A 25,595-nucleotide genomic window follows, 5' to 3' on the forward strand; every position below is an offset into this window, starting at 1 on the left:
AAAAAAATCAGCTTATTTCCAAAATGATGAATAATAAATAAATAAATTACATTTGTTTTCCAGCTATGAAGATACATGTAGGTGTGGCTACTGGCTTCTCTTTTCAGCCAGGCACGGGTGACTTTATGGCACTATATGCCATGTCATATAGTGTGGTTTTCTAGGTTTTCTTTGTTTTGTTTTGTTTTTTACCAGCAAAAAATAAATGATGTGCATGAAAAGAGAGTCTGATCCAGGAATAGCATGCGTGGGGGCTGTGCAGCTCCAGAGCAGTAACTGTCCATCATTGCAGTAATCTCTGCAACTACTCTGTAAAGAAGTGTCTGTAGGTGTGACTCCTGCTGTTGATGAGGAATGAAAAGCATGGGCACCAGCGATCAACACAGCCCGGCAGGCAGACAGTGGCATGGCTGTGCGTTTGCTTTCTGTACGTCCTGTTAGACACTTTAAGATCTAAAATTGCTATGCTATGCTATGGAAACAAATTATATTCATGCCTATTCTAACTAATATTTAAACATTTAAAAAAGTGGTGTGTGTGTGTGTGTGTGTGTGTGTGTGTGTAGGATAACTTGCAAATTTGTGGAGTGCAAGTCAGTTCTCTTTTTATACTTAGTGGGGCCCAGGAATCTGACTTAATTGTCAGGTACACAGCAAGTGCTTTTATCCATTGAGCACCATGACAACCCTTAAACATTTCTTTTTAAATCACCTTTGTTTAGCATATATGTGGAATTCCTATGTCTCCACTAACTAATGATATGTAGCTATTTTCAATTTGTTAACACAATCTCTACTTATCAATGGTTTTTCTCATAAAGACATAACTTCTTCACGTTTTTATAGACATCTAAAATGGCAAAATATTTCAATAAAATACTTTGGAAATTTGAAACTTACAGGATAAAATCCCTGCACTAGAGACGCTCACTTGAAGGAACACTATTAAGATGAAATGAATGAAATTCTATTTTTTGCCCTAGCAGTCTTTCTGTTAGAGCATGGTATTTTTAGTTGAAAGGTGTACTTCCCACCGATTATGTTAAAATCATTTTGAAATGCAGCCATCTAGCTGACAGAACAAACAGCTGTGAAAATGAGACCTGCAGATTTATGCAAATGGAGAAGTTCTGAATTAATTTTCTTCGTGAAACCGACTGTCAAGTTTCTTGGAGTATTTATGCTCTATTTCTTAATTAGCAATTTTGCTAATGTCAGTCATATTAAATTTTCATAATGTAAATGATGCGTTTCATTGGCAAATATGTGCCGTGAGATTACAGATGAAAGAGGAGACTGGTACAGTTAAATTGAAAAACACACAGTGCATTTGAGACACAGGTGTGTGTTTTACTGTTAAAGAGAATTTTATAAGAAGGCTTCTTTTCACTGAGAAACACGGTAACTCCATAAGAAAATTTATTGTGTTCCTTTACATGCGCAGGGATAAGATTTTGTTTCTGTTTACTTCAAACAGAAGGCAGTTTTGGTCAGCGGAATGCTAACACATCTACATGTTAAGCAAACTGTATTTAGAGATGGGTTTCCTGTTTATGTTAGTTCTTTCACCATGATCAGAAACTTCTTTTTGATCTGTTCGCACTCTTCCTGTCCAGCAAGAGCGAGATTAATTTTGGAAAGGATTGATTGTGAGGCTTGATAAAGTCACCCAGTCCTGCATTGCTGTGTGTTCTTTGATCAGATTTAAAAAAATGCTGATTTCCTATGTTTTTTTCTATGTTTACAAAGAGATTTACAGAAAAGCATATTGTCTGGCCTTTTATATAAACCTCAAAATAAAAACAATATTACATGTTTTGATTTTTGCCTATATAATATTTTGAACAAACTGATATTTGCTTAAAATTAATATTTAACTGATGATGTCTTTGGATCAGCTTGATTTTGTAAATAACATCCTAAAATTGATATATACAACAAAGAGCACATCTCTGTATGTAATGCATATGCACTCTTTAAAATTTACCCCTTCATTGCTTGCAGTTTTGTTTTTCCAGGGAGAAGTAACTGCAAGACTTTGCACACGTTCGCGTATGCAGCAGTCTCTGCTAACCAGAGCATGTGCACAGGCCCTTGCTGGCCGTTCCGTCTGACCAATCACTGAGCGGTAGTGGTAGGCTTGTAACTAACACTCGTTGTAGAAAACAGACAACGCCAAAAGGCCTGACTTACTCATCGTTCAAGCAATAAATCTTTCACAGTTTTTACAGTTTAAATAGTCTGTTTATCTAGGCATATGTTTGTACTTGAGTAAAAATCATTAGCTAGAAAGGGGCAGGGAGGAGATGAGGGAGGGAGCGTGGGATTGGGAGGGAATGAGGGAGGGGCTACAGCTGGGATACAGAGTAAATAACCAGTGATTAATATAAAAAATAAAAATTATTAATAAAAAGATCAGCTACAAATGTAATCTTAAGCTTTCTAGGTTAGTGCACTATCAGCAAAATTTATACGGTAGCCAGTGTTTGCTTGTTTGCTAGTTCTTTTTGCTCTCCACTTTCTCCACCCTTTTAGCCCCCTAACAATAGACACGAGAGAAAAAAGGGTAGAGGGGAAAGAGCAAAGTTAGTGATAGAGTGCTTCCTGCTAATGAGGAGCTTCGAGCACCTTTGTCATCGGGATATCTAATTTCTTCTTCATCTCATTTCTTTGTGCGTGACTACTTGACAAATAACAACAAATGTCATCCAACCACCGACCAGTCCCCAGCAGCAATGCTGCCTCTCAGGGCCCTAGCATCTGTTTATCCTCTGAAAAATTCCCAGAATTCCAAATGTCACGCACTGGCTGAAACTATCTGCAGCTGGCAAAGCCATGACCTTGCCAGAGCACAATGCAAATCATAGTCACCTGCTGTGAAGCAGCCTCTAATCCCCGGGCCTGGTATTAAAATGAACACATATTCCCGTAACATTTCTGTGTTTTTTTTTTTAGAAGCCAAAATTACAAAATTCTCACTACATTATGCCCCTTATGTTTTTATCTCAATTATTCTGTAAGAATGTACTGTAGAAACTATAAAGCCTCTGCTCTAAATTTTACGCATTTCTATACAGATTGGTCATCAAGATGCTGGTTGATAATATAAGAAAGTATTTGTGTATGTATATATTCATATGTATGGCATGTTCATGATTGTGTGTGTGTGCACATGCACACGTGTGTACATGATTATACTGGGGTGGATGTAAACATGTATCTACATGCCTGGGGAGGCCAGCAGCTTGCATCAAGTGTAGTTTTATTTTTGCTCTCTGAGACAGGGTCTGTTCCTGAGCCTGGAGCTTAGTGATTGGCTAGACTATCTTACCATCATGGTCTTGTCTGGTTGTCATCAGTGTTAGGATTATTTTTATGTGGTTTCTGAGGAACTGAAGTCAGGTTTTCATGCTTGAGAGATAAACACTTTATTTACTATATCACTTTCTTTCTTTTTTTTTTTTTTTACTTTTTCATCAATTACACTTTATTCATTCTGCATCCCCCCATAAGCCCCTCCCTCCTCCCCTCCTGATCCCACCCTCCCTCCTCTCTCTGCATGCATGCCAGTCCCCAAGTCCACTGATAGGGGAGGTTCTCCTCTCCTTTCTGATCTTAGTCTATCAGTTCACATCAAAAGTGGCTGCATTGTCCTCTACTATGGCCTGGTAAGGCTGCTCCCCCCCAGGGGGAGGTGATCAAAGAGCAGGCCAATCAGATTATGTCAGAGGCAGTCCCTCTTCCCATTACTATGTAACCCAATTGGACTCTGAACTGCCCTGGGCTACATCTGTGCAGGGGTTCTGGGTTATCTCCATGAATAGTCCTTGGTTGGAGTATGAGTCTCTGGGAAGTTCCCTGTGTTCAAATTTTCTTGTTCTGTTGCTCTCCTTGTGGAGACCCTGTCCTCTCCAGCTCTTACTATTTCCCAGTTCTTACCTAAAATTCCATTCACTCTGCCCAACAGTTGCCCATCAGGCTCAGTATCTGCTTTGATAGTCTGTAGGGCAGAGGCTTTCAGAGGCCCTCTGTGGTAGGTTCCTAGGTTGTTTCCTGTTTTCTTCTTCTGATGTCCATCCTCTTTGCCTTTCTGGATGGGGATTGGACATTTTAGTTAGGGTCCTCTCTCTTGCTTAGTTTCTTTAGATGCACAGGTTTTAGTGGGTTTGTCCTATGTTGTATGTCTATATGAGTGAGTATATACCATGTATGTCTTTTTGCTTCTGGGACAACTCACTCAGGATGATCCTTTCCCAGATCCCACCATTTACCTGCAAAGTTCATGATTTCCTTATTTTTCATTGCTGAGTAATATTCCATTGTATAGATGTACCACAATTTCTGCATCCATTCTTCAGTTGAGGGGCATCTGGGTTGTTTCCAGCTTCTGGCTATTACAAATAAAGCTGCTACAAACATGGTTGAGCAAATGTCCTTTTTGTGTACTTGAGCCTCTTTTGGATATATGCCCAGGAGTGGTATGGCTGGATCTTGAGGAAGCGCTATTCCTAGTTGTCTGAGAAAGCACCAGATTGCTTTCCAGAGTGGTTGTACAAGTTTACATTTCCACCAGCAGTGGAGAAGGGTTCCCCTTTCTCCACAACCTCTCCAGCATGTGTTGTCACTTGAGTTTTTGATCTTGGCCATTCTGATGGGTGTAAGGTGAAATCTCAGGGTTGTTTTGATTTGCATTTCCCTGATGGCTGGTGAGGTTGAGCATTTCTTTAAGTGCTTCTCTGCCATTCGATATTCCTCTACAGAGAATTCTCTGTTTAGCTCTGTTCCCCATTTTTTAAGTGGATTACTTGGTTTGCTGCTTTTCAGCTTCTTTAGTTCTTTATATATACTGGATATGAGTCCTCTGTCAGATAAAGGGTTGGTGAAGATTTTTTCTCAATCTGTAGGCGGTCGCTTTGTTTTGATGACGGTGTCCTTTGCTTTGCAGAAGCTTTTCAGTTTCATGAGGTCCCATTTATTGATTGTTGCTCTTAGAGCCTGTGCTGTTGGTGTTCTGTTCAGGAAGTTTTCTCCTGTACCAATGAGTTCTAGGGTATTTCCCACTTTTTTTTCAAGCCGATTTAATGTGTCTGGTTTTATGTTGAGGTCTTTGATCAACTTGGACTTCAGTTTTGTGCAGGGTGATAAGTATGGATCTATTTTCATTTTTCTACATGTAGACATCCAGTTGGACCAGCACCATTTGTTGAAGATGCTATCTTTTTTCCATTGAATGGTTTTGGCGTCTTTGTCAAAGATCAGGTGTCCATAAGAGTGTGGGTTTATTTCTGGGTCCTCTGGTCAGTTCCATTGATCCACCATTCTGTTTCTATGCCAGTACCATGCAGTTTTTAAAACTGTTGCTCTATAGTACAACTTAAGATCAGGAATGGAGATACCTCCAGAAGATCTTTTATTGTAGAGGATTGTTTTAGCAATTCTGGGTTTCTTGTTGTTCCATATGAAGTTGAGAATTTTTCTTTCCAGGTCTGTAAAGAATTGTGTTGGTAATTTGATGGGCATTGCATTGAATCTGTAGATTGCTTTTGGTAAGATGGCCATTTTTACTATGTTAATCTTGCCAAGCCATGAGCATGGGAGATCTTTCCATCTTCTCATATCTTTTTCTAATTCTTTCTTCAGAGATTTGAAATTTTTTTCATACAAGTCTTTGACTTCCTTGGTTAGGGTTACTCCGAGGTACCTTATGTCATTTGTGGCTATTGTGAAGGGTGTTGTTTCCCTAATTTCTTTCTCAGCCCTTTTGTCTCTTGTATACAGGAGGGCTACTGATTTTTTTGAGTTAATTTTGTATCCGGCCACTTTGCTGAAGGTGTTTATCAGCTGTAGGAGTTCCCTGGTAGAGTTTTTGGGGTCACTCACGTATACTATCATATCATCTGCAAATAGTGATAATTTGAGTTCTTCCTTTCCAATTTGTATCCCCTTGATCTCCTTCAACTGTCTTATTGCTCTAGCAAGGACTTCCAGAACTATGTTGAAGAGATATGGAGAGAGTGGGCAGCCTTGTCTTATCCCTGATTTTAGTGGGATTGCTTTAAGTTTCTCTCCGTTCAGTTTGATGTTGGCTATAGGCTTGCTGTATATCGCCTTTACTATGTTTAGATATGTGCCTTGAATCCCTGATCTCTCCAATACTTTAAACATGAATGGATGTTGGATTTTGTCAAATGCTTTTTCAGCATCTAGGGAGATTATCATGTGGTTTTTTTCTTTCAGTTTGTTAATATGGTGGATCACATTGATGGATTTCTGTATATTGAACCACCCCTGCATACCTGGGATGAAGCCTACTTGGTCATAGTGGATAATATCTTTAATGTGTTCTTGGATTCGGTTTGCAAGTATTTTATTAAGTATTTTTGCATCAATGTTCATAAGGGAGATTGGCCTGAAATTCTCTTTCTTTGTTGAGTCTTTGTGAGGTTTAGGTACCATGGTGACTGTGGCTTCATAGAATGAGTTTGGTAATGTTCCTTCTGTTTCTATTTTGTGGAATAGTTTGAAGAGAATTGGTGTTAGCTCTTCTTTGAAGGTCTGGTAGAATTCTACGCTGAAGCCATCTGGTCCTGGGCTTTTTTTGGATGGGAGACTTTTGATGACCGCTTCTATTTCTTTGGGAGATATAAGACTATTTAGCTGATTTACCTGGTCCTGATTCAGCTTTGGTAAGTCAAATCAATCAAGAAAATTGTCCATTTCTTTTAGATTTTCAAATTTTGTGGCATATAGACTTTTGAAGTAAGTCCTAATGATTGTTTGGATTTCCTCAGTGTCTGTAGTTATGTCCCCCTTTTCATTTCTGATTTTGTTGATTTGGGTGGTGTCTCTCTGCCTTTTAGTTAGCTTGGCTAAGGGTTTGTCGATCTTGTTGATTTTCTCAAAGAACCAGCTCTTGGTTTCATTGATTCTTTGAATTGTTTTATTTGTTTCCATTTGATTGATTTCAGCCCTGAGTTTGATTATTTCCAGCCGTCTGCTCCTTCTTGGTGTGTCTGCTTCTTCTTTTTCTAGGGTTTTTAAGTGAGCCATTAAGGTGCTTGAATGAGCTGTCTCGAATTTCTTCTTGAAGGCACTTAGTGCTATGAACTTTCCTCTTAGTACTGCTTTCATTGTGTCCCACAAGTTTGGGTATGTTGTGTCTTCATTTTCATTGATTTCTAGAAAGACTTTAATTTCTTTCTTTATTTCTTCCCTGACCCAGCTGTCATTTAGTAACAAGTTGTTCAGTTTCCATGTGTGTGTAGGCTTTTTGCTATTTCTGTTATTGTTGAGGTCCAGCTTTATTCCATGGTGATCAGACAAGATACAAGGGATTATTTCAATCTTCTTGTATCTGTTGAGGCTTGCTTTGTGACCCACTATATGGTCTATTTTGGAGAAGGTTCCATGAGGTGCTGAGAAGAAGGTAAATTCTTTTGTGTTTGGGCGTAAAGTTCTTTAAATGTCTGTTAGGTCCATTTGATTCATGACCTCTGTCAGAGACATTGTTTCTTTGTTTAATTTCTGTTTTGTTGACCTGTTCTTTGTTGAGAGTGGGGTGTTGAAGTCTCCCACTATTAATGTGTGGGGATCTATATGTGCTTTAAATTTTATCAATGTTTCTTTAACAAATGTGGGTGCTCTTGTATTTGGGGCATAGATGTTCAGGATTGTGATGTCTTCCTGGTGGAATTTTCCCTTGATGAGTATGAAGTGTCCTTCCCCATCTCTTTTTATTAATTTTGGTTGAAAGTCTATTTTATCAGATATTAGAATGGCTACTCCTGCTTGCTTCTTGGGTCCGTTTGCTTGGAAAGTCGTCTTCCAACCCTTTACCCTCAGGTAATGTCTATCTTTGTGTCTTAGGTGTGTTTCTTGTATGCAACAGATTGCTGGGTTTAGTTTACGTATCCATTCTGTTAGTCTGTGTCTTTTTATTGCAGAATTGAGTGCATTGATGTTGAGGGAGATTAATGACCAGTGGCTGGTAGATCCTTTGATATTGATGTTGGCTGTGGTCATCAGGTTGTGTGCTTGGTTGCTTTTTGTTTTACTGAAGTGAGGTTATTTATTTCCTGTGTTTTCTTGAATGTAGCTAGTTTTCCTGGGTTGTATTTTCCCTTCTAGTGTCTTCTGTAATGCTGGATTTGTTTGTAGGTATTGTTGAAATTTGTTTTTGTCATTGAATATCTTGTTTTCTCCATCTATGAGGACTGAGAGTTTTGCGGGGTATAGTAGCCTGGGCTGACATTTGTGTTCTCTTAGGGTCTGCATGATATCCGTTCAGGCCCTTCTGGCTTTCATAGTCTCTGTTGAAAAGTCAGGTGTGATTCTAATGGGTTTGCCATTATATGTAACTTGGCCTTTTTCCCTTGCAGCTTTTAGTATTTTTTCTTTGTTCTGTATACTTACTGTTTTGATTATTATGTGGCAGGAGGATTTTCTTTTCTGGTCAAATTTGTTGGGTGTTCTGTAGGCCTCATGTATTCTAACTGGCCTCTCCTTTAGCTTGGGGAAATTTTCTTCAATGATTTTGTTGAAAATATTTTCTGGGCCTTGGAGAAGGGAGTCTTCTTTTTCCTCTATACCTATTATTCTTAGGTTTTGTCTTTTCATATTGTCTTGGATTTCTTGGACGGTCTGTTTCAGGAATTTTTTAGATTTAACATTTTCTTTGACAGATACATTGATTTCTTCCATTGTATCTTCTACACCTGAGATTCTTTCTTCCATCTTTTGTAGTCTGTTGGTTATGCTTACCTCTGTAGTTCCTGTTTTCTTTCCTAGATTCTTCCTTTCCATTATTTCCTCCATTTGTGTTTTCTTTAATTTTTCCAGTTCTATCTTCAGGTCTTGAGTTGTTTTGTTTACTTCCTTCACCTGTCTGATTGTACTTTCCAGTTTTTCTTTTAGTTCCTTCAACTCTGTTTCTTTTATTTCATTCAGTGTTTTAAGCATTTCCTTTCTAAAGGCCATAAACTGTTTGGCTGCAGCTTCCTCTATTTCTTTAAGGATGGCAATATTCTGAGTTTATCTTCCTCTATGTCTTTACGTATCTTATTTGTTTCCTCTGTTATCATCTTCATGAGCATAGTTGTTAGGTCATCTTCTTGGATTTCAGTTATGCTGGGGTGTCCAGGGCTACTTGCCCCTGGGTAACTGGGTTCTGGAGATGCCATATTGCTCTGTCTTTTGTTGCTTGAGCTTTTACGCTGGCCTCTACCCATTGTGCTATCTTAGGTGTTTGGGGTTATTTTCTGGTGGTTCCTGGGGATCCTGTGGTGGAGAGAATCCCCTTTGCAGAAAGCTGGTTTTTCCTGAAGGATGTCTTCTCAGCTTTTTGGGTATAGTCCCTGGATGGCTGGTGTTTTTTCAGGAGTTGCTCACCTCAGGGATATAGACCTGAGTGGTAACTGTGGTCTTTGTTAGTCGAGAGGGTTCTCCTCTCACCCAGGGAAGTCCTGAGGGCAGCTGCCCTGTTTCTGGGTTTCTTGTTGTAAATTTAATGATCAGCTGCTGTGACCCAGTTGGACATCAGGCGAGCAGCAACTGTTTGTGCCTGTGTTTGGAGCACAGCTGAATGATGGCCCCACTGGTCTGCTAGACTGGTAGACTTTTCCTGGGAAACACAATGACTGTGTTTTATGGCCGCGAGTTCTGATTACTGGTCACTGTGCTGATCCTGCTGCTGCTGCTCAGAATGAGAGTCCTCCCGGCGCCGCCAAAGAGCCCCTCCTCCACTATATCACTTTCTTGACCAAACCAAAATATAGTTTTTGAGCATCAACCTTGTGTATATTTCTAGCTATTTTCTTATTTTATTAGCATAATTGTATATAGTCAGGGTTTCATTATAACATTTTCATGTATAAATATAAAAGTTTTGAGCATTTCACCTTATCTGGCTGTTTTGCTAATAAATGTCTCCAAATGTAATTACTACCTCAAGTGCTAAAAATGCTTTTATGTTGTGACATTTAATGAGTAATGTCTCCTGGAGAAGTCACAGACACTCATGATTTCAGGGCATATGTTCTCCTGGCAGCTGTGTCCATCATTATTAACTAAAAGAAGTCATAACAAAGATATCTTTTCCCCTTGGCATTCCCTTCCTGATACAGGGAGAAAATTAAAGGCCTGTTATCATACTTTTGTAAAAGATTGATGGTGGTTATTCAACTTGTTTTAAAATTCAGATTTATTATGTTGTTTTAGGCATAAACAACCCTTGGCCATCCAAAGTGAAATGCTACGTTTTTTTGTTTTTTTTTTTTCATTTCTGTATTAGAATAGCCTAAATATTTTTGTTTTATTTTATTAGGAACATATTCTGGCATACATGCTGAGGGGTTCTTGAAGCTTCAACATATGTCATTTCATAATAATTAATATTAACTTGTCTTTCACCCATTCATTGTGATACTGTCTGTGCCGAAACCAGGAGGACGTTGTATGTTCTAGTCTATTATTCTCTGTTTGGACCTCTTGAAGCAAGACCTCTTATTGGACCTGGAGTTTGCTGCTTTTTAGCTCAGCTGATAGCCAGGAGGCTTCAGTCGGGTTTCCTCTCTCTGCTCACTAGCACTGAGTCTCAGGTGCCTATGGCTCTGCTCTGCTCTTTAGGAAGTGCTGGGTTCTCAAGCTTGAAGAGTCATCTCTTCAAGCCTCTAAGTCATATTCTCCATCTACTAGAGGCAAACATGCTTCCTTGCTTGTAGTAATCTCTCACTGGTGATGTCTCTTAACTGCCTCTCCTTTTTAATTTTGTTTTAATGAAAGCATTATGCTGTGCAGACTAGATTAGCCACTTGCAACTCTCCATTTTTATGCCTCAACCTCTCAAGAGCTAGAATAAAAGGTGTGCACCCTGTATCCATACTCGTATTACTTTTGATAGTTTCTTGAGGATTATATTTTATCACTGTAGCTTATGTACACATGTGAGCCCCACCCTCTAATTTCTGCATAAAGTTCTTATTATTAGGCCTCACATACAGAATGGGTTCATACACAGTAGCTGTTACCATCTAGGATATGCTGGAGAAATGTCTTTCTAGATTTCATAAAGATTGCTTTCCAAAGTGGTTGTACAAGTTTACATTCCCACCAGCAGTGGAGGAGGGTTCCCCTTTCTCCACATCCTCTCCAGCATGTGTTGTCACTTGAGTTTTTGATCTTAGCCATTCTGATGGGTGTAAGGTGAAATCTCAGGATCGTTTTGGTTTGCATTTCCCTTATAACTAAGGATGTTGAGCATTTCTTAAGTGTTTCTCTGCCATTTGATATTCCTCTACTGAGAATTCTCTGTTAATCTCTGTACCCTATTTTTTAATTGGATTACTTAATTTGTTGCTGTTTAACTTCTTCATTTTCTTTATATTTGCTGGATATTAGCCCTCTGTCAGATATAGGGTTGGTGAATATCTTTTCCCAATCTGTAGGCAGTTGTTTTGTTCTGATGACTGTGTCCTTTGCTTTACAAAAGCTTTTCAGTTTCGTGAAGTCCCACTTATTGATTGTTGTGCTGTTGGTGTTCTGTTCAGGAAGTTGTCTCCTGTGCCAATGAGTTCAAGGCTCTTCCCCACTTTTTCTTCTAACAGGTTTGGTGTGTCTAGTTTCAATCTGGCACTTTCTCAGACAATTAGGAATCGCGCTTACTCAAGATCCAGCTATACCACTCTTAGGCATATATCCAACAGAAACTCAAGTACACAACAAGGACATCTGCTCAACCATAGTTGTAGCAGCTTTATTTGTAATAGCCAGAAGCTGTAAACAACCCAGATGTCCCTCAGTTGAGGAATGGATAAAGAAATTGTGGTACATCTACACAATAGAATATTACTCAGTGATAAAAAACAAAGAAATCATAAAATTTGCAGGTAAATGATGGAATCTGGAAAAGATCATCCTGAGTGAGGTATCTCAGAAGCAGAAAGACACACAAGGTATATACTCACTCATAAGCGGATATTAGACATATATCATAAACATACTAAAATCTGTACACCTAAAGAAACTAATCAAGAAGGAGGACTCTTGCTAAGATGCTCAATCCCCATTCAGAAAGGCAGAAGATGGACATCAGAGGAGGGAGATAACAGAGAAAAGGACAAGAGCCTACCACCAAGGGCCTCTGAAAGGCTCTACCCTGCAGGGTATCAAGGCAGATGCTGAGACTCATAGCCAAACTTTGGGCAAAGTGCAGGGAATCTTATGAAAGAAGTGGGAAATAAGACCTGGAGAGGACAAGAGCTCCACAAGGACAGCAAGAGATCCAAAAAGTCTGGGCACAGGGGTCTTTTCTCAAACTGATACTCCAGCCAAGGACCATGCATAGAGATGGCCTGGAACCCCTGCACAGAAGTAGGTATTGGCAGTTCAGTATCCAAGTGGCCTCCATAGTAATGGGGACAGGGACTGTCTCTGACATGAGCTGATTGTGTTGCTCTTTCATCACTACCCCCTGAGGGGGGAGCAGCCTTACCAGGCCACAGAAGAAAAAAATGCAGCCAATCCTGATAAGACCTGATAGACTAGGATCAGAGGGAAGGGGAGGAGAGCCTCCCTTATCAGTGTACTGGGAGAGGGACACGGGTGGAGAAGAAGAAGAGTGGGATTGGGAGGGGAGGAAGGAGAGATACAAAGTGAATAAACTGTAATTAATAAAAATAAAAATAATTAAATAAGAACTTAAATTAAAATGCAAATATATTCCTTATAGCCTCCATTTTTAATCACCAGCTATATTTTATAATTTATTATTACTCAAAAAAGGAAAGAAAGCATCACCATTCATGTATATAAATGTATATACAAGGAAACTTGAATAGATTTTTTTTTTCTTCAGAGAGTTGCATAAAATATCAGGATTACTTTCTCCAAGAAAGAAAATTGATATGTGATAAAAATTTACTAAGCACAATATTGGAATAAAGAGACAGATTGCTTTCCCTTCTCTAGGAGCTTCTTCACAGTCATTGTCCAGAATGTGTGGTCATGTTGATGTAGGCTTATATTTGCCGGGGAATACTCCATCTGTGTCTGAGCTGCAAGGAACAAGGATGTCCTCATGGCGAGCTTTCTAGCAGTTTTGGGCCTTGTTTTGATTTTCATCTAATTTTTAACTATTAGTTTTATTATTTTTTAATTCTGTGTAATTATGTGACATGTACACATGTCCCGAGAGGCTCCAGATATTGAATCTTTCTGACAGTGGATTTATACATGTTTGTAAGCTGACCAATGTGGGTTCTAAAAAACAAATTCCAGTCCTCTCTAAGAGCAGTGTGTACTCATCACCACTGAACCATTTCTCCAGCCTCTGGATTTTGTGTTAATTTTATCTTTACTAATTATTTTGCATTTATTAAAACTTATTTGGCTCAGCTATAATTCTTGTTCGATACTTTGTATTATGCTTTGGATGAGGAAAAATGTAATGAACATTTTCTTTATTGTAGAATTGGCAGCAACTATCAGATGTGTTTGTTAGTTGTACAATGAACAAAATGCACTTCTCCTTTCTCTTCAAGACAGCATACCCTGTCTTCAGTTTTATAATTTCCTTGTTGATTTTCTTTTTCATTTTATTCAACTTGAATTCCAAGAGACGAGGATTCTGACACTTGTCTAATTTGTTAACAAAATGTTTTTTTGTGGTATTTCATCTTAATATACACACTTGGTTGCCAAATGTATAGAGCTCTTTTACAGGAAATTTTCTATAAATACTATGATTCGGGACTTTGTCAGTTACCTTACTTTTCAGTGATTATGAGTTATGGCATGTAGAAGCTAAAACATCATAACAGCCGGCCAACCAACCAACCAACCAACAACCACAACAAAAAACCTCCAAAAGAAACAAAAATGATCAAACAGTAAACCCCAGTAGTCACACCACAGGCCTGTGGCTGGATTGGTCATGTTCCTTTTGTAGCTAAGCCCCTCTCTACTGTTTTTTATCTCCTTTTGTAGTGTGTTAAGAGAAACTGTAGGATGCATTCTGTGAGCTTCCATTTCCATAGGGGTTTCCTAGCCCCACACATATATTATCAGGAACACTCAGCAATATAGACACATAGACATATAACTTATCCCATTGTGTTTTCTGGAAATCGGGGTTATTTATTGGCTGTAGACACATTCATCTACAGGCTGTAGGTAGATGAGCATTTTGGCTCATTATGATTTTGGTTATTCTACACAAGAGGTGCACTGGAGGGAAGGATGGATCTATATATCAGTCACTAAATGTTCTCTGTTTGGATCTACATGTAAAACTGTTAATGATATGCTCTTTCAGATTTTGGCAGTGATTTGGCAAATGGTCTTATTTTTCTGATATATATTATCTATCTATCTATCTATCTATTATCTATCAACCTATCATCTATCTATCTATCTTCATTATTATCTATCTTTTTATCATCTACATTTGTTTATTAATCATCTATAATCTATATCTATATCTATTTATTCTTCTCCTCATCATTATCTATCTATCATCTATATCCATCTATCTATAAATCATCATCTATCTCTGTATTTTTTTTAAAAGCTTCAAAGGACTGATTAAGATGAATATTTTAAATTGTAATTGGGAATTACTTTTTTTTCAATTATTATTTTTTCTTTATTAATTACACTTTATTCACTTTGTATCCTGCCCCCATGGTTCCCTCCCTTCTCCAGTCCCAATCCCTCCCTTCCTCCACCCTCTGCATGCATGCCCCTCCCCAAGTCCACTGATGAGGGAGGTCTTCTTTTCCTTCCTTCTGATCCTAATCAATTAGGTCTCATGAGGAGTGGCTGCACTGTCTTCTGTGGCCTGGTAATGCTGCTTCCCCCTCAGGGGGAGGTAATTAAAGAGCAGGCCACTCAGTTCATGTCAGAGACAGTCCCTGTTCCTATTACAATGGAACCCACTTGGATACTGAACTGCCATGGGCTACATCTGTGCAGGGGTCTTAGGTTATCTCCATGCATACTCCTTGGTTGGAGTATCAGTCTCAGGAAAGACCCCTGTGCTCAGATTTTTTGATTCTGTTGCTCTCCTTGTGGAGTTCCTGTCCTCTCCAGATCTTACTGTTTCCCACTACTTTCATAAGATTCCCTGCACTCTGACCAAAGGTTGCCCATAAGTTTCAGCATCTGCATTGATCAATCAAGATGGAGGACTCTTGCTAAAATGCTCAATTCCTATCCAGAAAGGCAAAGAGGATGGACATCAGAAAAAGGAGAAAAGAGGGAACAAGTCAGGAGCCTGACACAGAGGACCTCTGAAAGGCTCTGCCCTGCAGACTATCAATGCAGATGCGGGGAATTACTTTTAAAGTTTTAAACTTTGTAGACAATAGAAAACTGAGTGGCCACTGTTCAGCCTCATTTTCGAGGGATGTTCATGTGCTAGCCACCTGACCGTTGCTGAGGTTGTGGTGTGTGGGGTAAACAGGCTCTCCACGTTGTTTACGAACCATGCTACTGGCTACTGTGTGGAGACACTGTGCTAGCCAGTTTGCTGTTATCTTCTCCCTCAGCCCTTCTCAATCACGTATTAAAACTTAGTTTTATATTATGGGTAACTGTAGACAAACATGAGACAGCAAAGAACACAAATACAGGTTGTATTTTTCTATATGGAAGAGTAAGCAGTATATTTAATAACAGACTGATTTTGTATTATGCAAAATATGCTTAAAAACACCACTAAAAATAGTTAGACATCAGTAATAATAATGACTCAATTTGTGTTTAAAGTTGGTTGAATAAGAAAAATGTTACTGACTAATGCGATTGTAATGAGCTAGTAAATAACAGCTGGGGAACAGCAAATAAAATTTGCCAAACCAAAGTGAAAGGGAAAGCATTAAGGTGTGACTATGCATGTCAGTGACAAAATACAACAGGCAGGGAATAGCAACTCCCCACGATTCAGGAAGCATTAAAGCTTCTCCTAAAACTATGTTCACAGGATATTGTTTTATCACTGTGCAGTTAGTGATAAATCATCACTGAAATAAATCCAATACGAGCCAAAACAGCACCAACAAAAATGTCTAAAGTCATACTGGAAAGGAAATAAGTTATTTTAAAAGGATTTTTTTGTGGAGCAGGAGTGACAGTTGTATAAGGTGTATCATTTCATTACTTTACATTTTAAATCAAGTTGCTACTTTTTGTTGCAAAGTCACGTCCAGGCATGAGTCACAATATGGTCTAGAGCTTCAGATGGGACTTACTTTAAGGGCCTGAGGAGCATTTGGCACAATAACAGCTTCACAGGAAGAATAAAAAAGAAAGTCTCTGAAGGTGCCCGTGATTCCTCAATTTTTGTTTTGGGTCAATAAAAATGAGTTTTATACAATGAACATGCACCCCTGGGAAATAATATGACCTACAGTGTAAAATTCCTCAAAACAGTTCTGTTCTTTTTTGAGGGGGGTGGAAAGGAAATAGACAATGGATCCTGCTGCACACAGATCACTCACCCCTACTCGGTGGCCTTCTATGCCTTCAAGTTTCAAGTTTCTGATGATCCTTCCATGAAATGAAATTGTCCTACCACAAATCTTCACAAATCACCCTTGGAAATGATATTTACCCTGGAAGCTTTACAGACCTACTTTTCTTGGAAGCAATCTCTTCTTACCATTAAAATAAGACTACACTGGGAGACACAACAGTCATTCGAACAATTCACTCCTAGAATTTTCAAATGCCCACCAGGACTTCCTCAACATTACTTATGCATGAGTATATCTAATGTACGATATTGCACTTTTAGTCTAGTCACTTTCTACCGAGGGATAAGCTATTCTGATTCTGCCTTCCAGTCTTGACTCCACTAAACAGAAAGAACTAAAGAATGTGTCCGTGTCTGTACGCCATCACTATACAATTATGAAATATAACAGACACATGATTAACTTAGACTTTATTATTGAATGATTCTTGAAACATTTTATGGGAAAAAAGGCTTTCAGTTATGTAGAACTGAAAGGGTGGAGACATGAGCATCTGAGGCTCAAACAGGAGCACAATGAAGGAATGGAGCCCAAGCATGGCGATATCAGATTGTGCTCACAAGAATCCATGTTTCTTCCAGAAAAATAGTTAATGTAATGCCTCCTTTCCCCTCTAGAATTTATTAGTGAATCTTTGTTTCTGATCATGAGTAGAAAAAAAGAGAGTTAAGAAAAAAAATCCCAGGACTCAGCAGTTACCACTCCTACCCCTCCAGCAAAGAAGAGGAAATGAAATCGGGAGGGGATACAGGGTGACTGAGATGACTGGGGGAAATGAAGATGTGTGGACATATCTAAGTACATTCTGTATATGTGTTAAATTACCAAACAAAAATTCAAAAATTTAAAAGCAAATTTTAGCTAGGATGTGACAAATATTTGTTTAAAAACTTTGTTACTATGCTGAGAAAATAATACTAAACACAGGGACCCAAAACCAAGAAATGATGGTTTATTTCCCTCCCCCAAGGAATTCAGGACGCTTCGAGTGTTAGGGCAGGCACAAGGAATAAGGTTTGAGAGCCTTATTGAGAACTAAAACACTTGATAAGGCTGGATGCTGGCTCTCATGGTACAGAATGACTAGACAAAGAACTCAATGGGAAAAGAAGATGAGAAACCAGCTTGTATACACTGCTGGACAAGGCCAGCCTGTGAGCCTCACTGGACAGGGACAGCCTGTGTGCCTCACTGTCACTGCAGCACGGACAACAGGGTTAGTGATGCAGCCAACTGAAGGAAGACAAAGTGAGGAGCTTAGTGTTCACAGTAAGATGGGGCATCAACAGATGGGAGTTTTTGGGTCAAATCTTGTGCTGTGGGTTGGGAAGTTTAGAATGTGCTCATCAGCGGCTGACAGATTACCCGCTGTATCTACTTTGGAGCTCAAGACATTCAGTTTCTATGAGAGTTGAAGAAGCATTTATTTTAAGACCCAGCCATTCTGTTACTAGATAAAAATTTAGGTTGCATGTGTACAAATTGATCTGCGAGGATGCTCAGAGCAGCACTGCTTGGCTTTACAAAGTTTAGGAGCAAATGTCCTGTGCCTGCTGCATTAATGTTCTACTCATGGAACAAAATGGGCCTATCCACACAGCACCCCCCCCCCCCCCATTGGCTGCTGGTTTCTGTGGCCTGAAGGGTAGGCCAGGCTTTATTCTTTGCTCAGGGTCATGGAGCTGCACAGTGGGCTTTGCTCACATCTGTACTTCAGCCTCCTTTGTGTTGTATCCGGATCTGAGAGAAGAGTGACCCGAGAGAGGCATCCGAGGATCTCATATCTAACTCAGTTTTGCATATTCAGCTCTGCACGGCTACAGTTTTATTTTAATAAATACTTTTTGTTGACCTAAGGATTGAACCCAGGGTCTGATGCTTGAGCTACATAAGCCAGCCTCTGTAAGAGTAAGTTCTTCAGTCCTGGGTATCTACATACTGTGTACGCTAGGGAAGCATTCTACACTGAGCTCCATCCGCACTTTTCCTTTAACTTTTGCTTTAAGACAAGATCTCCTTAAGCTGCGTAGGTTGGCCTTAAACTCACCCTCTAGCTCAGTCAGGTCTTGGACTTGTGGCTCCCTTGACTTAGCTGCTAAGTAGTTCACACTATAGGGTTGAGTGAATGGTCAGAAGCTTCTTTAAATATTACTAATATGTTTGTTTGTTTTTTTTGCATTTCTGAGATATTTCAGAGCAAATTAAAAAACATAATAAAAGGCAAAGTTGTGAGTTAAAAATCAGTAGAGATATCAAAAGTAATAACTGAACTAGTACTTCTGGAGGTTAAATTAACCTTGACCCACATTCATTACAAATGTACTCATAGTCTCTAACTAAATGGCAAATAGAGCAAAAAGAGAAGAGCATATCTTTTTTTTTAAGCTTTCAGTATTTTTTCAAGGCAAATAAAATGATGATTAGTCACTTCAATGATTGAAAGGAAACAGATATTAAATTGTAATTTAGTTTTATGGCATTTATTGTTTTTACAGTATAATAATTCTCTTGGACATGATTTTATAAGGAAAAACCTAATAGAGCAAGTAATTAGCATTTAGAGTTTTCAAATTAAGAAAGTCTGTATCAGATAACGAATATTAAAAAAACTAAGTATTACTGCTTTGGGGTGTGGCATATTGATTATGAATAAAAACAAACTACATTTGTACAACTGAAAAGAAATGGGGCCTGTTGAAATGGTGGTGAGGAGTTGGAAGGGATGAAGATTAAATCATGTAGTATATGTTTAGTGTATCCATTTTTGTAAATTGTTGCCAGTGTTTTACGTAGTAAGTATAGGGAAAATCCGAGCAAAGCCTTAGTGAAATGATGCGCATCAACCTTTATCAGAAAACTAAGGGAAAACATGATTCATTTCTTATATGTCAATTGCATGGTGCATTTTCCTGAAGGATGTTTGCATTCTGTTAATCTTTAGTGCTCAACCAGGTCACTGCCCCGGCCTCTTCCTGCCTCTACTGGACTGCCCCCTTCTGCATGCTGAGTGCTCTCCCTACTCAAAAGCCTTCCATAGTTTATTTCCTACGTCCTTCCATGGTGCCATGCTTGTTGCTGGTCGCTGCCCTCCGTGATGGCTAGGACTTCCGTCAAGACAATATCAACATTCACAGTCCTAACTTACTTTGAATATCTCCCATGATCTTTCTTTTTTCTTCGTGTGTGCGTAAGCACATGTGTGCTCCTGTATGAGTATGTGCTTGTGTGTATCCAGGTGAGTTGTGTGTATCCAACTGCACATAACATGTATGTGTAGGAAAGAGGTCAACATTGTGCTTCTTTCTCAGTCACTTTCTGTCTTGCTTTTTGAGATGGTTTTCCACTGTGGAGCTCACTGCCGCAGATAGACTGGCTGGTTGGTGAGCTCCAGGGATCCACCTGTCTCTCCTTCCTCAGTGGTGGCAGTACAGACACATGATGCCCACAACTTTTACATTGGTTCTGGGAAGTCAAACATTAGTCCTTATATGTGTATGGAAAGTATATATCAGACCATCTCTCCAGTATTCCTTGTGTGATTTTTATTATAGAAAAAATTGTTTTACTGTAGTATGCTTTGGCTAAAACTATGAGAAACCAACCTGTCCCAAGCACCTAACTACTGGATAAGAAGAAGGAAGGGAGAGAGGAAACTGGGACTATGGTTCCACCAGTAAAATACTTGCCATGCAAGCTAAGGAGCTGGGTGGATTTCTAGAGCTCAGGGTGTGAAACCAAAGAGTTAGGGGAGTGAGCTCAGGGTGTGAAATTTGTGTACATTAGGATTCTGAGAACACACATTAATATCAGGTGCAGCCATGCTTCTCTAACCAGCTTATCACAGAGGTTTGCTGCTTAGCCAGTGTGGCCAAAACCTCACATTCCGGGTTTAGGGAGAGACTGTGTGTTCATTCAGGTGCAGATTGCATGTGTAAGCAATCATGTGAAGGCCAGATGACAAGTCTGGGTGTCATTCCTCTTGAGACTCTCCATCTTATGTTTTGGGTCAGGGTCTCTTACAGACTGAGAACTCATTCGATTGGCCAGGCCAGTGAACCCCAGGGAGCCTCCGTCTCAACCTCCCAATCTCAAATGCTGGAATTACGAGCATATCCCACGATACCTTTCATTTTGGGCATGTGGGCAGGTTTTACTTCTTCCAGATGTATGGGGTCTAGGTGTGTGTGTGCACATGTGTATGAGGGCATAGTTTTCCATGTGTACACATCTGGATGCCAGGGTATGCTGGTTGTCCTCCTATACCATCCTACACCTGATTTGTTGAGACAGTCTCACTGAACCTGGAACGTGAAGTTTTCGCTACACTGGCTAAGCAGCAAACCTCTGTGATTCGCTTCTCCTCTCCCCTCTCAGCTCTGGGGTTAGAGAAGTATGACTGCACCATTATCAACGAGAGAGAGAGAGAGAGAGAGAGAGAGAGAGAGAGAGAGAGAGAGAGAGAGAGAGAGAGAGAGAAACAGAGAGACAGAGAACAGAGATTAAGAAAGAGATAGTCAGAGGAGGGAGAGAGAGAGAGAGAGAGACAGATCAAGAAAGAGACAGAAACAGAGTCAGAGTCAGACAGAAAAGGGAGAAGACAGACAGACAGAGAGCAAGAGAGTGAGAGAGAGAACTGCTCAGTGCTTTTAACTCTTTCCTGATGCTGCACCATCAGTAACTACCTTTGGTCCATGCCTTGTTTGGTTGGGAATGACCATGATTCCCTCCTCAAGCTATGGTACTTTGCTTTGGCTATGGTATTTAACAAAGCAACAGAAACCCTGACTAATACAGCTATTAACTACTCTTTCCCTTTCCTCTGCAAACGTGTTCATCTTAGACCTTTTGCACATGCTGTACAACAACACAACGCTGCATTTGGCTACCTTATCTCTCCCAAGGCTTACATTCAAGTAAGCCTTTCTGAGCTTTTTCATCCCGGTCATGGGTCTCCCTCTAGAGTTCTAGGGTGCCTTGAGCCTGCATAGCTGTTTCCCTCTCCTCAACTGAGAGGTTTTGAGGTACTAAAATTGAGTGCCATCTATATACTTGGTACATCTCTTGATTTACAAATGGATGGATACATGGATGAGAAGTTAGGATTATAAAAGGATAAATTTCTTTTTTCTTTTCTTTTTTGAAATTTTTTTAATTTTATTTTTAATTATACTTTATTTACTTTGTATCCTCCCTCTAGTTCCCTCCCTTCTCCCCTCTCAATCCCTCCCTTCTTCCCCCTTCTCCACGAACGCCCTTCCCCAAGTCCACTGGTAGGGGAGGGTTTCTTTTTCTTCCTTCTGATCCTAGTCTGTTAGGTCTCATCAGGAGTGGCTGCATTGTCTTCCTCTGTGGCCTGGTAAGGCTGCTCCCCCCTCAGGGGGAGGTGATTAAAGAGCAGGCCAATCAGTTCATGTCAGAAGCAGTCCCTCTTCCCATTACTATGGAACCCACTTGGACACTGAACTGCCATGGGCTACATCTGTGCAGGGGTTCTAGGTTATATCCATGCATGGTACTTGGTTGGAGTATCAGTCTCAGAAGAGACCTCTGTGCCCAGATTTTTTTGGTTCTGTTGCTCTCCTTGTGGAGTTCCTGTCCTCTCCAGATCTTACTGTTTCCCACTTCTTTCATAAGATTAAAAGGATAAATTTCAACACTGAGAGTTAAGTTACAAGCTTAGAGCAAAAATTATTTAAAAACTATCATTGTTCTGGGTGTGGTGGCACATGCCTGTAATCCCAGCACTCAGCGAAGCAGGGGTATGTGGATTTCTGAGTTCAAAGCCAGCCTGGTCTACAAAGCAAGTTCAGGACAGCCAATGCTACACAGAGAAACCCTGTCTTGAAACACCAACTAACCAAAGAAACAAACAAATAAAAAACAAAAACCCTATCATCTTAATAGTTCCATTAGAAGTATTAATTTCACTACTTTTGCTTTTAGCTTAAAAGAACATATTTTATCCTGTTTATTACATGATTATGCTTCCCACAAACAAAGGTCTTATTATTTCAACTTACGGTGAGAACACACACCATCTTTGTCTTGGTCACTGCACTGTTGGGTTTTTAGTATATGTGGGTCCTTACAGTCAGTGACTGAACCCTAACTCTGCTATGGAGCCACATGATGTCATTTTTCTTTCCCCGTTGTGAATTTTAACATAAATGCAGGCCTCTGATCACCTCCTACTTAAATTTGTGCTCTATGAATTGTATTATATAAACAACCCAGTTTTCTTTTAGGTTAGATACAACATAAATAAGATGGACTGTAAAATACGCCTAAAATATGATACACCTAAAAAAATGGACATTCTAGTTAAAACTCTTTCTAAATTGTAATTCATAGATATGGTGGACCATTGCTCCCATTTTCTTTTACTGATGCTTTGTGGCATCCCAAAATATTGCTTCTAGAATTTTAGAATCGATGTGTACTCTGACAATGCTAAAAATGTATTCAAGTTCCTGTATCCCATAGAAGAGGCTGATCAAAATACTAGGACTTAATGATCTCAACTATCAAAGGTGTGCTAGCACTTTTGAACGATGGCTAAGCTAACCACCATTGCTAAAATAAGAACAGCAGATTAGAGTGGCCACATTTCACCTACTTACCCTCGGAAATGTGGTGAATCTGTCCAGTTCTTCAACGAAGCAGAACATCTGTAGACTAATGGCTGACATGACAATCAAGAGGCTGGCAGTGAATACTACCAAGCTTCCAAGTTTTTTCCCAGGACCAAATATCTTGTACACAAAGTCTTCCAGTGCAGGTGAAATCTTAATGAGCCGCACTACCCGGAGAACCTAGTCATGGAGAAAAAGACATACATGTTAGAAGCAGAATTTTAAAGAAATCCATATTAAAATATAATTTCCATGGTACTGTGTAAAAAAAAGTCATACTTTTTCTTTTCACCTAGAGACTAAAAATAGTAATGTGGTCTCCAAGACATCCATACATGTAGCCTGCCATACAGTGAGAACACGGCAACTCTCAAATCAACGAATAAAGACAAATATTGATAACTGTTTCGACATACAATATGATAATTCAAAATGGTATTTAATAGTACATGCTGTTGAAACAAAACTGATATTTCCTAATGCTTAGTACCTAAGCAGTCATGAGTCAATATTAGTTCTGTTTACTGTCTCCTAAAATAAACCTTCCTAGATATCATACACTAATAAATGGGGAAAATCAAACTTCTATCAAGGACTGGTTCAGACTCCTACTTCATATCCAACATCTATTTTTCTCCTTCTTCCTTTAAATAATAGATTTTGCTGGATTTTAGTCAAGTGAGCACAGGGAGCAAAAGACTCTACTTTAGCTTTTTCATTTACACTCTGTAGCTGAATGTTCCCAATGGACTAGGCTCAAGCTGACCAGCTATGAAAACAAGAGACTTGTAAAACTATGGACATGGTAAATAAAACTTGTGCTAGATATATTTATTTTCCCTTTCTCTGTTCTAAAAAATAGAAACAGGCAGGATAGTAACAATGAAATCACCTATGAAAGACTATGTAAAAATCTTTGTAAAGGGTATGAACAGTTAGAACCAAAGTAACAGGCTGGACCTTTTGAGGCTATCATGGAACAAATCACCTATTTTTCCTTTGTGTTCACCAGCTGCTGGAAAGAAACAAATTTTAGTCTTGATAACCCTGTGTTTTTAGAGCTTTTCTGTATTTTCCTAACTTGTCATCTCTATTCTCTAGATTAGGCATTGATATATATATATATATATATGTATATATATATATATATATATATATACATATATATATATATATGGTATTCACAAAACCCAACCCAAAGACAAATAATAAATTAGTTTTTTTTAAACTTTTTTAAAGATTTATTTATTTATTATTTATACAGTATTCTGCCTGTGTATGTGCCAACAGGCCAGAAGAGGGCAACAGATCTCATTATAGATGGTTATGAGCCACCATGTGGTTGCTGGGAATTGAACTCAGGACCTTCGTAGAGAAGAACAGCAAGTGCTCTTAACCTCTGAGCCATCTCTCCAGCCCCAATAAATTAGTTTTTAAATTGAACATATTAATTTTGTGACAAGAATGTTATAGAAAGATTATTATATGGTAAAATTACAAAAGAGCTTAAATCAGATGCAGTACTTAAGGGAATATAATATGATTAAGAGGTATAAATTGAGAAAATGAAATATGAATCCACAGTTAAGAGTATTGGCTGTCCCTATAAAGATCTGTTTTCAGTTCCCAGCACCAACCTCAGGTGGCTCACAGCCACCTATAGCTCCTGTTCTACAGTATCTGATGCCCTTTTCTGGCCTCTGTAGGCATCATGCATGTATGTAGTACACATACATATACATAGGCCAAAGACTCATGCACATAAAATAAAAAATAAAACTTAAAAAAGTATAAATTGGCATGTGATAAAAATTTGAAATAGTCATCAAAGAAGGATGACATTTTTCAGTAGGTAAAAGGTGTTATCATTTTTCAATTACCTCTAAGAATAAAATTAAAATGTTGCTGACTAATATATGACAGGCCATCAATCCTAAGAGGCATTTTAAATTTAGAAATATTAAAATAATAAATTGTGTTATTAGCTTAACTAAAACATTATACATAGAAGGGCAATTCTGATTGGCTCACCATCAATAGGAGACAAAGTGGTCTGAAAAAGATGGCTACCTTATTTGGAATAAGCAAATAGCAGGAATACACTTTAAAAGTGAGGTCTGTACAGGTTTTACATCTGTAACATAGCTTGTTGGATTTTGCCTTTCAGTGTTCTGCCTTTCCAGTGCCTTCCTACATGCTCATATGTCTTGCTTTCCTTTTGAAGTTTTTTTTTTTTTTTTTTTTTTTTTCTGCTGTATGCTTACACCATGAGACATAGGCAGACCCTCCCAAGTTTCATGACACAGGCCTGGCCAGAATATCCAGTGACCTGAGTTATCCTCAGGAATTTTGCTGGGTGCCTCAATTGGAGATTTGGTTGCTGTTTCTTGTTTGTTTATCTCCAATAGGCATCTCGTAGGAACCGTAAAAGGCC

At 39.0% G+C, this 25,595-nt stretch overlaps 1 protein-coding gene across 6 annotated transcripts in view; it reads right to left on the reverse strand.

Moving 5' to 3' along the window:
* The window catches only part of Nalcn (sodium leak channel, non-selective), a 303,181-nt gene that overhangs the window by 146,221 nt on the left and 131,365 nt on the right, over positions 1–25,595 (reverse strand). For all 6 annotated transcript variants that reach the window (XM_060391666.1, XM_060391663.1, XM_060391664.1 and 3 more), the window contains exon 13: positions 23,150–23,341. In XM_060391666.1, coding sequence (XP_060247649.1) covers positions 23,150–23,341 — 192 coding nt within the window. The remainder of the gene's footprint in view (positions 1–23,149; positions 23,342–25,595) is intronic.

The sequence above is a fragment of the Meriones unguiculatus genome, chromosome 9, assembly GCF_030254825.1.
Source record: "Meriones unguiculatus strain TT.TT164.6M chromosome 9, Bangor_MerUng_6.1, whole genome shotgun sequence".
In the NCBI taxonomy this organism is placed as follows: domain Eukaryota; kingdom Metazoa; phylum Chordata; class Mammalia; order Rodentia; family Muridae; genus Meriones; species Meriones unguiculatus.